A 14,957-nucleotide genomic window follows, 5' to 3' on the forward strand; every position below is an offset into this window, starting at 1 on the left:
AGCTATACTTAAAGGTTGTTGGCCCCATTTCTGCTGCAGTGGTAACTTTTCCTGGCTCCAGAAAAGCGACTCTAAACTAATGTAAATTGGACAAGGTCACAGAGAGTGCTAAGAACAGAACTGGTAACCTACAAGCACTAAACCCAAGGCTCTCTTTCTATTTCTAGAGCAAAAAATGGGCACAACATAACACTTTTCTCTGTTAAGGCAAAACTATTATGAGCACTTAGGACTAAAAATACTGTCTGTTGAGTCAATTTTACAAGTTGCCCTGAGCTCGAGACTGCTCTGAGCTAGCAGGAATTATAAGCTGCAGAGTTTAGTATGATAATTTTATAGAAATATAATAGTGTACCCAACTTTAACACATAGGCACTATATCTGCTCACAATATCCTGGAAGAAGTCATAAAAACATCCTATCAGTTCAGCCAACAGTGCATTAAACAGGTACAGCCTATTATCAAGCAATTAAGGAGTGTTGTTCAGCACACAGGCTGTTCCCAGCCTTGGGGATAGCTTTAGAGGTGCCATCTTAACCATTATTTTTTAACGTAGTGTCTCATTGGTTAATGGATATGGTTTCATAACTCCTCCTCAGGACAACCAATGAGAATAGTCATGTTAAGACAGGCAAGAAGAAAACCCAGTAGCAGGAGACAAGAAAAAGAAAAGCAGTGAAAATCCAACCTGGGTGGTCAACGAGCTAATCTACAAAGTCTCTCTCAGTTCCCTCTCCCCTTCCTGTTCTTAATCCTGACTTCAGTAGGTGACTCCATTAACAAATAATGTTCCAGAAACAGCTTGGTTTTCCAGTTTGACCCCAACTCTACTTTTGACCCCTGGAATGCCATTCTTTCCAGCCTCCCACTGACACTGCCATTTAAGAAATACAATGTGATCCCTTAGGGGAAGAAGACCCTTACCCCTTTTGGAGATGACGTGCACGGATAGCATGATGGAATGTGATACTGTCGCCCCAAAGATGGACCTTACAGCAGCAACCTTCCAGAAGCCCCTGGTCGGAGGTATTTCATGGAAATGATTAGGTCATATCTTGGAGAGATAACTGCATTTTATTTCCTAATTATTTCTAGCAGCAGATGTAAGCAACCTTTCAGATTCCTTCCAGGTCATTTCCAAATAGACTCGCTAAGGATCCTGGCAGAATTCTGCCTCTGACCATAAACCTGGTCAAAGGAGAGACAAAAAGGCCAGGAAACCAGAGATGATACCATAAGAGTAAGATCTTATACTAATTAAGCATGTACTTGAATAGAGTATATGGTATTTGTAGTCATAAGAGCTAAAAAGGAAATTCGTGCAAGAAAAGAGGGATAAAAAGTTAGAGGGGTATAATCTTAAATAGGGCAGCCAAGAGAAGCCCGATTAAGAGAAGGAATTTAAGAAGAAGATTTGAAGAGAGTGAGAGTATCAGCAGGTGCTTAGGAGAGAGCATTTCAGACAAAGGGTAGAACAAGTTCAAAGTTGCTTTGCAGAAAGCATACCTGCTATGTTGCAGGAACAGGCAGGACATCGGTATGGAAGAAACACAGTGATTGTGGGGAAGTTGGAGAGGTCAGAAGGGCTAGAAGGGACTAGATTGTTTCCTTTACTCTGAAAGAGACGGGAAGATGTAAATGAACTATAAGAGTAAGATGTGAGGACGTACAATGTAAGCACAGGAGTAGTGTGACCTGACTTCAGTGTTAGTACTATTGCTCTGGCTGTGCACTGAACCTAGGCTTGGGGTGGGGCCAGAAAGACGTAAGGAGACCACTGCAATAATCCAGGTGAGAAATAGTAGAGGCTTTGTCTTGGCTGGTAGCAAGGCAGGTGGTGAGAACTGGTCGGATTTGGAATACATCTTGAAGGCACAGCCGCAAGATTTGAGAATGCAAGGGTGACTCCAAAGTTTTGGGTCCAAGCCATCAGAACAATGGAGCAGTCCCTTGCTTAAAGAAGGAGCAAATGAGAAAAGTAGGCTTGGTGATGGGGCAGCTCAGGGTCCCGTCTACCCAGAAAGTGATATGCAAAGAGAACAGCGTTTCAGATTTACAATCTTTAGAAGGATATGGCTCTCATATTAAGAATTCCAATTCTACCTAAGTGATACTTCCCTCCTTCACTCTGTCATTGTATACTCATTCATTCATTCATTCATTCATCCATTCATTCATTCCTTTTTTCAACAAATGGTAACTGAGTAGCCACTGTGTACCGAAGACACAATGGACATACAGAAGCAAGAAATACCTGGTTCCTTTCCTTAGAACACTTACAATCTAAAGTGGAAGTAATAAAGAAATGATTATGCAAATACACCCATACCTACATATAAAACAAAACAAAAATTTGCTAATACGCAAACAAAGGTGTCCGGAACTTAAGTAATGGCCCATGGTTGTGGAGCTGGGGAAAGACAAGAGTTCGAACATAAACACAAGTTGTCTCCTTCCAGAGCTCCCATGCTTATTTATGTTAACAGAGTGATCAAACACCAGCCAGCACCAGCATTGTTCAGTGGAGACAGAACACAGTAGCCAAGAAGAACCTGAACTCGATTCATGGGGTCCCGTACAATATGACTGTCACAGAATCTCTTCCAGGCCAGAGTTCCTCATCTTATAGATGATCTATATAAAGACCAGATGATCTCGAAAGCCCCTTCTGGCCCTGAAACTGTGATCCTATGATGTGCAGTGGTGGCAAAATGTAGGAAAGTACATGTGGGAAGCACCCAATCCAAACTTAATTTATTCCACAGTTCTGCCTAGGCTAGACCTGTGTGTGAGGCTGAAACTCATGGACCCTTGACCAAGCCCTTCACTGCTCTGTCCCATCAAGGACCTGGAAAGGCAGCAGGAATGGGGACAGTAGGAGGTTGGCAGGTGGGACTTTTCTCAGAGGTGGGACCAAAGACAGGATGTGAGCTGGAGAGAGAGAAAAGAGGAAATCCATGGATAGCAGATCCATTAAGGTGCCCCTGTGCTTAGGTGTCCTGAGGGTGTGATTTCTTGTCAGACCTAGAATGGACACTATACAGGACTCTCGTGCATATGAATGTGAGCCTGGGAAATTTAGATCCTTCACCTTTCTAGGCCCCAGTTTTCTCATCTGCAAAAACAAGGCTAGATCATTTCCATGCTCAGTAATCTTCAACCTCACACTCCTATAACCTCAGCATGTTTGTACCCTAACTACATTTCCAAAATAAAGTCCTACCCTCTAGAATGTACTCCTTGTAAAATCTACAAGATTCATTCAAATAGTCTTTTGATCTACCAGTGCAATTCTAGTAACAATTCAATTCAAATATCCACAACAGAAGAAACATTTCAGTGTCTGGTTAAAGAATCCCGAAGTTTAGCTACCATTTTTAGTATTTATTTATAGTTCCTCCTAAAATACAATTTTTAGTCACCATACATTGTCCACAATCACAAAACTCTTCCTAGAACTCTGACAATGTCCTAAAACATCTTCAAAATACCTAATGATAGAAAATATGGGTTATTTTCTATTGGCTAATTACAAATTGCTACTCAGTGCTGGTATACCAAATTAATGACATCAACTACAGAGTACAATATCTAAACCCAGCACACTCTACATTGACAAACTCTGATTTTAAAAGACAAATTAAATCATTTCAGTAAAATAATCTTATTTCATAAGTAGAGAAAATGAGGTTGACAAAAATTCTAGAATGGCTCCAAATCACATAGCACCAAAAGTTTCCAATAACTAAATCCAGGATTAATACCTATAAGCTCTTGACTCAGATCACCAAGTTATTATTACTGTTGAAAATACTGGTTTAAAAAAAAAGAAGTAGCTCTGTTTTGCACATAACAAAAATATATGAAGTTTTAGTTTTTTGGTAAAAATAAAAAAATTAATGGGGTGAAAAACCCTTATCATTCACCTGGGAATTTACTACCTTCTACCTGTGCAATGGGTTCAATTACTTAAGCCAAGGAGAGTCTTGCCCATGTGTTTAATCTTCATTGCTAAAATCTCTGTATAAATATTTTAATTGAGTTTAAATTAAACATAGTTAAAATACATGAGTAGAAATTTGCACATTAAGTAGCAAAATATTAAAAGATGTTTGAAGGAATTATTTTGGTAATTCTAAAGTATTCTTTCATCAACCTGTTCCTCTACCCTAGACACATCCAAATCACCATATTATCAACATATCCACATGAATATGGCATCATGACCTCCATACGGTAATTTAACAAAGGCCTTGCTCTAAAAAAGTTATAATCCAAATATCCAGAGATTCCTGTATTTCATAGAGCACGGAGTTGAGTGCTGCTAATTTCCACTGGCTTAAAATGGAAGACAAAAGTTGTTTGTTAAAGAATATATACTTCCAAATGTTCATGAGCCCTATCTTTTTTTTTTTCTCCTGCCCTCTCCAGCTCCCTGATTCCTTCCCCTTTCAACTCATTCTCTTTCTTCTTTAATGTCCCCCCAATAGAGTAGCCCCCCAACCCTTACCCATAGGTTCACTTTCCAAGGTTTCAGTTACCCACAGAGGTGTGGTCAAAGGGTCAGTAGTAGTCTAATGCTACATCACAATGCCTTCCTCTCATTAGACAGGTATCTTATCATCTCACATCATCACAAGAAGCAGGGTGAGTGCAGTACAATATTTTGAGAGAGACAGACCACATTCATATAACTTTATTGCAGTATTTGTTATAAGTGTTCTATTTTATTATGGTACTCTTAATCTCTTACTTGCATAATTTACAAGTCAAACGTCATCATAAGTATGAATGTATAAGGAAAAACACAGTATGTATAGGGTTCAGTACTATCTCCAAAATTTCAGGCATCTACTGGGGGTTTTGGACGGATCCCTTCCCCCTCCAATGAGGGGGACTACTATACAGCATGGTTATCTTTCTTTAAAACACTCTTCAAGGGGCGCCTGGGTGGCGCAGTCGGTTAAGCGTCCGACTTCAGCCAGGTCACGATCTCGCGGTCCGTGAGTTCGAGCCCCGCGTCGGGCTCTGGGCTGATGGCTCAGAGCCTGGAGCCTGTTTCCGATTCTGTGTCTTCCTCTCTCTCTGCCCCTCCCCCGTTCATGCTCTGTCTCTCTCTATCCCAAAAATAAATAAACGTTGAAAAAAAAAATTTAAAACACTCTTCAATATGAATAACTTATCCCTTCATCCGTTCAGTTAACAGACTTTATCGATGACCTACTATGTGCTTGGCACAGTATTGGCCTCTGGGCATCAAAAAGAATGATAGTGTCGCTGACTTCAGGGGGGATGAAATACAGCAGCTGTTGGGCTCCACAGTTAGCGAGATGGGAGTGAGTCACTGTGGTGAAAACCAGGTAGCACCTGCCGTCTCCTGTAGGACACGTATTTTTTCCATCTTCTTTCCCGACCTCTGCTCTTCCAGACTGTAAGCTCCCTGAGTACTGGAACCAAACATCAGTCATTTCTGTTGCCACAGCCTCTAACACAATGCCTGGCACACACTGGGCCTCCTAAAGTGTTTCTGCGTGAATAAATGAATGAATCGGAGTAAATGAAATTGGGTGACCAGTATGCATCATGAACGACTTTTTGAAAGATGGGGTTTAATTAATCGTCTTCGTCCCCCCAAGTGTATGTACCCTTGGTACCAGAAGCCGGGTGGGACACCGGACTCCCAGGCACAGACGGTCCTACTCTGGAAGAAGATGCCTTCGTGGCCTTCCCAGAACAATCGCGTCACATTTTGTCCAAACTTCCCTGAGAACCCTCCCAGGAGAGGAGAGGGCAGGCGAGGCGGCCCGCGGCGCCCCCGCCTGCCCTCCGCGGGGCTCTGCTCCTAGCGAGGCGCGCGGCTGCCGTGAACTTTTTTTTTTTGTTCCCCATCAGAAGTTCGGTCAAGTTAAAGGATAAAACCTCCTTCGGGAGTCCAGTTAGAGAGGAAGGAGCCAAGGAAGAGCTGAACGGGCCCCGCGAACGGCTGAGCAGGGAGCTAGGGTCGCGGGCAAGCCCGGTGGCGTCCGGCCCTGGCGGCGGGGCGGGGAAGCGCCTGCAGACTCGGGGGGACCGGCGCAGGGTGGGGGGCAGCCGGAGGGTCAGCCTGCTCCGGACTGGGAACACTAGCCACCGAGGCTCCAGAGGCGCCCGACGGCCACCGCAGCGACCTGAGGCTTCACGCCCGCCTCCTCCCCCGACCGGGGTCTCCCGCGCGGAGGCTGGAGCGCCTCGGAGCACCCCCAACCTCGCGCTCCGAGCGCGGGCTCTGCGCTCGCCGGCGTCCCCACCCTCCAGCGTCGCCGCCTCGCGCCGGCTTCTCGCTCCTCGTGCCCCCGTCGTCCGGCGTCCGGAAGCGCGATGGCCTCCCCGCGGCCCCGGGTAAGGATCCACGCAATATTCTAGCCGCGCCGTTTCCAGCCTCTGACAAGCCCCCGGCTCGCCGCTCCAGGGGGGCACGCCAAGGTCACCAGCATAGGTGTGACTACCTCCACCTTCACTCTCGCCACCCCCCTCCAGCCCTCAGAGCTCCAGGCTCGGGCTCCTCACGCGTCCCTCACCCCAGCCGGGGTCTCACCCCCTCACCGCCCCCCCATCGGGATCCCTCCCTGCCCTGGCCCTCCCGGAGTCCTCGCCCGCCTGTGGTAAGGCTCACTTTCTCTCCCGGGCGAGACTGCCTCGGAAGTGTGCCCTCGTCGTCCTCAGAGAACGAGGGGAGGAGATGTGCCTGCCACTCGCTCCAGGGGAGCGGCGGGGAAACCGACGCAAACTTCTGCTGCACTTACTTCGGGCCGAGGCTGCCGCCCCCTCGCCTCGCCTCTCTCTCCCACCGGCAGCTGCTCCGCGGCGACCCGGAGCCACCGCGCTCTCATTCCCCACGCCGGCGCAGCTGCGAAATGCGCAGGACTCGGGGGTCTCTCCCCGGCGAGCGCGCCCGGGGCGGGGAGTGCCGGGGCGGAGGTCCGGCCGCCGCGCTCCGCGGCTAGCGGTGCAGCGGCCGCCTCCGGCAGCCCGGGGAGGCTGCGCACGCCGCCGCGCGCCCGCTCCTCCGCCGGGTCGTTTCTGTCCGAGTTGCAGTTTCAGTGCCTGCCAGGACTGCAGCACCCTCTCCGTCCTCCCCCGGAAACGACTTTCAATTCACCTGGAGGCTCGCGAGGCTCCCCCGCGGGCGGGCAGCGTGACAGCGGGTGCAGAGGAGAGGGAGGAGCGCGCGAGCGGCGCCTGCCCGAGTGCGCCTCCAGCTTCCTAGGCGAGGAGCGCGCAACCCTCTCCAGCCGCTCTCCTCGGGACTGCAGTCCTGACGTCACCCCCCCCCCCCCCCCCCGTGGAGGAGCGGCTCGGAGGGTGGGGTGCCGGGAGCGAGGATGCGCGAGTGTGAGCGGGAGTGTGAGCGCGTGTGTGTGCACGCGCGCGTGTGCCTCGCGAGGCTGGGGACCGGTCGGAACCGCAGCTGGATCTGCGACGAGCCAGAAGCCGAGCTCCCTGCAAACAGGCGCCGAGGGGCTGCCGTGAACAGCCGGGGGCGCTCGCTTCCAGGTTGGGGCGGGGATCCGGGGATACTACCCACGCGAGTTTGAAAGCGACCAAAGGAAACGGATTAACGCGACAGGGGCAGTGGGAGAGCGGGAGTCGGGCGCTCTCTTTCCCCAAAGTTGCAGGATGCTCTGGGCGCCTTTAAAACACTGCGCTGGATGTTTAGGAAGAAGAGAGGAGTAAACCGTGCGAGAGGGTTGATTTTCACCTCCCATGGGAAGGAGGCGGGGTGTGGACGGGAAAGGTCCTCTCAGGGTCCTCTTGGCCTCCATCCACTCTCTCTGCGAGGTCCTAGGAAGGTGCTCGCTTTGGTCCGCCACAAGGGTGCCTACTCTGAACAGACACAGCTGTGTACTGAGAAGTTGCTGTAAAGGGATCAAGGGGGCCTTGCCTTTCCCACCTAATTCCCAGCCCCGCGTGAACCTGGGGGAAGTTTCCACCAGAGCTGGGCGGAACCAGAGAAACGGGTCAAGGCCGAGGCTCGACTGTAGATGCGCGATTCCTTGTCCTTGGGTTCTGGGTCTGAAGCTGCGATGGTTAGAACTCCACGCAGAGTCCCTAGAGATCATCAGGGTGAAGCCACAGTTTGAATCATTGCCACGCTCCCAAATCGTTAAGTAGCCACCCAACTTTCCTCGTTCTCTGAAGTTGTCCCGGGGATCAAAAATAGAAGACCCTTTCTGTGGAGGAACCAAATGAGAGGTCTTCAAGAGGTTCTGGGATGGCTCAAGTTTTCCCTGGAGCGTTTGTCCCTTAGGAGCGACCCGGCCATCTTTGGGGCAAAGTGCCTGGCTCGGTGCCCCTGCTGCGCTCTGCACAGCCCGGGAGTGCCCTCCCGCCGCCCGCCGCCTCCGGGCTGGAGCAAAATGTGCAATGCGCTCTCGCCGAGACCGGATCCGCTGTCAGCCGTGAGACGTCAGGTGCGCACTGCAGTGACCGCAGGAGCAGCCAGCGGTTTTGCCCCAGCCAAGTGGCAGTGAGTTTTTAATGCAGGCGTCTTCCTGAATAGTGTTTGATCTCCGAGTTGCCTCTAATTCGTTAAAACACTTGCTTCAAATGGAAAGAGTGGAGGGTGGGAAGCAGGAAGTAAACAGAATGGGAGAGAAAGATCCCCTGCTCACACTTTTAAACTTCAGCTTCTTAAAGTTACTAAAAGTAGGATCAGCCCTGGTTGAAGCAGCAGAAAGTTTCGTTGCATTCTTGAATCTCCAGTGGAAGCTTAACAGAATAGCAGAAAGTTTGGGATCTTGGGCTACTGCCTGCGGTTTAAAAGCCTCAGGAATTCCCACATTTGAAACTTAGAATTCTAGCTAATCAAACAATAATATATAGGTATTCTTAACTAGGAGATGGATTTAACAACAAGTAGAATACTTAAAATAAGTAAAGATGCAGCATGTTGCTAATTAGAAGATAGAACAGGAAATTTTCAGGGAAGGACATAGCGTATCAGCTTCCAGCACCTCTTGCAAAGGCCCTTTTTTCAACAGAGAAGTTTGAAAACACCCTGTCATCACAAAGGAATTACATAACTGGATCCTAATTATGCATGTTTCAGAAACCGTGATTCCTCAGTAGGAATCACTGTTCCTGAAACTGTTAAGTTCAGATTAGTCGTGTGGGAATAAGCAAGTCATTTAGGAAGGAATGGTTTGAAAACAAGATTGTAAAGTGGCAGGTATGCTGGTACATACGAACCTTCCAAGTTGGGGCACAATTTTGCTTCCAAGTGTTCAGTGTCAAGGGCCAGTTAGTAATGCTGTCTTAGCAGGTACGACAGCTGGCTGACATAGCCAAAGTAAGTAACGGCTATTGGATGTAGCGGGCCTAAGTACTTCTTCCTTGATTTCCTATTATATTCTGTTCACAGCTCCAGGGTAACTTTCCTTCACATTCTAATGGCATTGGTGGGTTTGCAGTTCTGTCTCCTTTCTAAATTCAAAAATCTCCTTCGGAGCAGGAAGTTTGTCTTTCTTTCCACAGGACCCAGCATGGTGCCTGGGAAAATGGCATTTAATACATACATGTAGACCGGATTAATTGTTTTTTAAAGAGTTTAAAATAAGTACCTGTTAAAATCTACATGTTTTAAACTGTCTCATGCCATCAAAATATATACAGTATGTATATTTATATTTATATATGAAATGAAAAGGAGAGGAGAAGAAAAATCATTTCTCAAAAGGATAACTGTCAATGACTGAGTGGGAGGTTAAGTTGTCCAGAGAAACATCACTTTCTGATCTTATCCTATGAGAATCCTTTCATGTTTGTTAATTGGCACGTATATATTTTAAACATTTGGTGTTTGGAACGCAGAACACTGCTCAAAGTGCGTTGCAAATATTTTCCCATTGGTCAGAATGCATAAAATCATTTAAGTTGGGTGTATGCACTTCTGATAAGTTAAGAAACACTCTTAGCTCAACTTGCCCTGGACTTTGCCCTAATCACTGTGAGTGAGGACCGCTCTCACCGCTCCAGGCACTGCCAATATGGCCCAACAGGCTTCAGGACAATGCTTGTGTGACCCTGCAGTTCACCTATGGCCAGGCAGTTCAGTTGTCAGGCACCTTCCAGGGACCAGATGGAAAATTATCTATACTTACACACCAATCCGTAGCTACCATATAGTCCGAACATCGTGTTTACAAAGAAGGAATAGCTCTGTTGGGAGTCAGGGTAGTTTTTTGCTTTTGTTTTTGTTTTTGTTTTTGAAGAGGGCAATATTTTAATATACGAGTGGCTTTTTATCATATACTCTGTAGCTATTCAAGCCTCTGAACCAAACCCTTTAGCAAATACATGTTGGCAAAATCATGGAGACTCATAATTCTGGTTTACTGGAAGCTTTCTCCAGAGCAAAACAAGCTCTGATTCAAGTCCTCGTTTTCTGCAACAAAAGAAGGAAGAGAAGAAGAAAGGGAAACCGGGGGAAGGGGGAAGGGGGAAGGGAAGGGGGACGGGGGAAGGGGAAAGGGAAGGAAGGAGGGAAGGGCAGGAATGAAGACTAAAATTATTTCACGTAGGAAAACAGTATGGAGGTTCCTCAAAAAATTAAAAATAGAACTACCTTATGATCCAGCAATTGCACTACTGTGTATTTACCCAAAGAATCAAAGAAAACGAATTCAAAGGGATACCTGTACCCTTATGTTTATGGAAGCATTATTTACAATAGCCAAGCTATGGGAGCAGGCCAAGTGTCCATCGATAGATGAAGAGAGAAAGAAGATGTATATATATGAATGGAATATTACTTAGCTATAACAAAGAATGGGGGCACCTGGGTGGCTCAGTCAGTTGAGCATCCAACTAGAGCTCAGCTGTACTGACAGCTCAGAGCCTGGAGCCTGCTTAAAATTCTGTATCTCCCTCGCTCTCTGCCCCTCCTCGCTACTTGTATCCAGTCTCTCTCTGTCTCTCTCTCTCTCAATAATAAATAAACATTAATTAAAAAAAAAAAAAGAATGAGGGGCGCCTGGGTGACTCAGTCAGTTGAGCGTCTGACTTCGGCTCAGGTCATGCTCTCGCAGTTCATGAGTTCGAGCCCCACTTCAGGCTCTGTGCTGACAGCTCAGAGCCTGGAACCTCCATCAGATTCTGTGTCTCCCTCTCTCTGCCCCTTCCCTGCTCATGCTCTGTCTCTATCTCTCAAAAATGAATAAACGTTAAAATTTTTTTTTTGAAAAATAAATAAACAAATAAAAAAGAACGAAACCTTGCCATTTGCAATGACGTGGATGGAGCTAGAGCGTATAATGCTAAGCAAAGTAAGTCCGAGAAAGACAAATAACCCTATGATTTCACTCATATGTGGAATTTAAGAAACAAAACAGGGGCGCCTGGGTGGCGCAGTCGGTTAAGCGTCCGACTTCAGCCAGGTCACGATCTCGCGGTCCTTGAGTTCGAGCCCCGCGTCAGGCTCTGGGCTGATGGCTCGGAGCCTGGAGCCTGTTTCCGATTCTGTGTCTCCCTCTCTCTCTGCCCCTCCCCCGTTCATGCTCTGACTCTCTCTGTCCCAAAAATAAATAAACGTTGAAAAAAAAATTTTTTTAAAGAAACAAAACAAACAAGCAAAGGGAAAAAAATAAGAGAAAGAGAGGGGAGAGAAACCAAGAAACAGACTCTTAACTATAGAGAACAAACTGGTTGCCAGAGGGGAGGAGGGGGGTGGGGAGAAATAGGTCAAGGAGATTAATTAAGGTATGCACTTGTTGTGATGAGCACAGAGTGATAGATGGAAGTGTTGAATCACTATATTGTACACCTGGAACTAATATAACACTGTATGTTAACTAATTGGGATTAAAATTCAAACTTTAAAAAATCAAAACTGAGAAAAATTCGTTCACATAGGGCTTACCTGAAAACCAGTTGGCACATATATCTTTATATGTTTATTATATGTGTTTATAAAGAGAGACTATGGTCAAAATAATTTTAACAAATCGGTCCAATTGTGTGTGGGTGCATTTTCAAAAAGACACGAAAAGAGTCATTTAAGCTCATGATAAAGAAAACATCAAAAATTGTAAACTTTTGTTTTTAGGACATAGTAAATTTGGTATAAAACACTGGAATTTTCCTGTAACTTCTCTCAAGACTTGGATTTGCTCTTAATATTTTATGCCTCATGATATATTAATAGCTCTGTATTTGAACAGTATAGCTTTGTATAGTACCTTCTAATCCTGGTAGAGTTAACCTCAAAGACAAAATCTAAGTGGCTGATTTCTCTTAAGACGTTAAAGTCCTAAACTGATACATTCAAATTTTTAAAATGTCATAACCGAAACAAGCAGTTGGCATGACATATTTATAAATAGTACACCTAAAGTACCATTGCAGATGAACAATAATTTTGCAATTAAAAAACTGGATTTGGCTGGGGTTATTTATATTTAAAATATGATAACATTTAACTTACACATGTGTCCATATGTTGAAATGCTACTGCTCCGTAGCTTTTCAGATAGGAGTTAGAGCATTCCCTGGATCTGCTTTTCCATGAGTCACAGACTACTCATCCTAAATGGACTATATTGAGACCAAAGAACATTTTTGTCACATTATGAAACCTAATGAGGAATAGTAAAGAGTCAGTTTGTTGTTTTCAATTCCGATTTGGGGGAAGGCTTCCTCAAAGGGTGGGCTTTAAGGGTTTTTATAAGGGATGCTTTTATAGGTAGATTTGCTTATGTGCGAACAAGGGTGCTGCTACAGTTTTCATTCTTCCCATCAGTGGTATCAAGTCTGGGAAAGTCTTGGCCAAGAGAATAGATTTAGAAGATCAAGTACCTATCAGACTTGTTTCCTGCCCCAAAGAGCCTACGATCTGGCACCCTTTTCTGCTTTCCATGTGACTCCCTGTGAGTTCTGCTTTGGGATTTGGGGATCCAGACACTTACGTCTGGGCAAGTAGGGGAGGACTGAATTTATAAGAGCCAATTAGAATTTCTTAAGAGGCATCAGGAAGTCTTTTTAAGTGGATGTAGTTACAGTGCTTTGATTTTCTCTGAATTGAGCGAAGCAGCTTCAGTCTAAGACTAAAAAGCACACTTGCTTTTATCCTTCAGTCCTTCCAGAACACTTATTTCTTTAACCCCATTTTCTGCCTGGTCTCCTTCCACTTTAGCACAGAGTAGTTTTGGGGTTTTGGTGTGTTTTTTTTTTCTTTTTCATTTAGATTGTCTAATTCAAGCAATTAGAACTTAGGTACCTCTGGGCAGAGCCCTTGTCTGCCTATGTGTTTATAAAGCATTATGTACACTTACTGTACTTTATAAGTAATAATAACAGTAATCACCTTCTATACAAAATTAGAATGTTAGCATATTCAACTAGTCTAGTATGCTGATTTGCTTTAGTGCTTCATAATTATCTCATGAAACCAATGGTATAATGGGCACTACATTATACAATCTTCCAAAAATATATTCCTATATATTCTGGCAGAGAGATGCACCTGTGTTTTCCTCCACCCACCTCTAAGATACAGAAATGGCAGGGTGATACTTAAGTTGTATTCATGTTGCAAACTATTCAAAGTCATCTCCTTTTCAGCCTTTTCCTCCCTAAAAGCCAGGCAGCATTAAGTATGGTTAAGAGATATATGTGTCCTAAGTAACTCGAACAAGAAGATGGGAAGCTGTAATTTTCCCCACATAAAGGGCAGCATGAGAATTGTGGATTGCCACACTCTCATTGCAAGAGATGTAAAGCCTCGCGGCCTCTATGTAAGGTTCAACCACTGGTAACTACCAACGGCCATTGCTGTAACCTGCTTGAGCCTTCATTGTCTGATTAAACAGCAACCAGAAAATTAGTCGGACTTTGGGGTAAAAACAGAGAACTGCCTCTCATTTTCAACCTCAGAGGAAAGAGCAGAGAAAGTGTGGAAAACACAGTGGATAAATACCTCTTGGTTCGCAGTAAGCAGCACTGCTGCTGGTCTCTTCCTGCAACAAACTTGCCAGGTTGAGGTAATTAAGTTAGTACTGCGGCTTAAATCATTAGGCAGACAGGTCACATGCCCAGAACACCCGTGGCATTTGAAAATATATAGTGTTGAAATTGAAAGCCTCCCACCATTTCGCTACCAAGAAGAGGGAGCTCCCCGCCTTCCTTTGCTTTTTTTGCCCAGGGGTTTTCTTCTAAGGCAGTAATGTTATTTTAATGTGCCAGAGTGGAAACCCCGGCCAGAGACTTCTGCAGTCAAAAATTCCACTGTCTCAGGCTGTATTTTTAGTCCTCTGAATTAATTGGATATAGCACCCTATAGTAAAAATCCCTTTGACACTGCTTCAGAACTACCTAAGGCATGGTTCCCAGAAAGAACTGCCAGCCGGCCACAGAGCTGAGCCGCTCTGACAAAGGTGCTGAATCTGTACCCAACAGTCCTGGCTCTTCCAGGTTCTTTCCAGCAAAGCAAAACCCATTGATTTTTACAGTACATGGAGCTGACTTTGGAAGATGCTATCATTTGAAACATATTATGCGATCCGCCAAAATACTCACTAGGTATGTACGTCTTCACTTGCAGCTGCTTAAAAAAAAAATTTTTTTTTTAATAATAATAAAAAAAATTGACCTAATCCTCAAACGTGTGCGTGAAAGACCATGGCAAATGAGAAGTTCAAGTCAAAATGCCCTCCGGAACATTCCCATTAAAATGATTAAAGGGGAGCTGTACAGTGACTGTACCTGTCCCCTAGCAACAGCTTCTGAAGTTTGAAACTATATGTATTCTTAGTGAAAACACCATCAGAAGATATATACACCACTTGGTACTAGGCAGGGAAAAATGTATATATCCAAGGAGAAATATTTATAGTGGCAAAAGAGAGGTGGGTTGAAGGTGAAACATGTTGGTCCAGCTTGAGTTTAAACTTGCATCCCAGAGGTCTTCTTACAAGAGAGGAGT

At 45.4% G+C, this 14,957-nt stretch overlaps 1 protein-coding gene across 1 annotated transcript in view; it reads right to left on the reverse strand.

The window, feature by feature from the left end:
* Positions 1-3,364: 3,364 nt before the first annotated feature.
* LOC121014560 (uncharacterized) overlaps positions 3,365-14,957 on the reverse strand; it is a 48,048-nt gene continuing 36,455 nt past the window's right edge. The window contains 5 exon segments of the mRNA XM_040450944.1: positions 3,365-4,932; positions 5,164-6,511; positions 6,784-7,060; positions 7,422-7,557; positions 7,740-8,430. Coding sequence (XP_040306878.1) covers positions 5,744-6,511; positions 6,784-7,060; positions 7,422-7,557; positions 7,740-8,430 — 1,872 coding nt within the window. The 3' untranslated portion in view covers positions 3,365-4,932; positions 5,164-5,743.

The sequence above is a fragment of the Herpailurus yagouaroundi genome, unplaced genomic scaffold (assembly GCF_014898765.1).
Source record: "Herpailurus yagouaroundi ecotype Mexico unplaced genomic scaffold, PumYag 203, whole genome shotgun sequence".
Taxonomy (NCBI): Eukaryota; Metazoa; Chordata; class Mammalia; order Carnivora; family Felidae; genus Herpailurus; species Herpailurus yagouaroundi.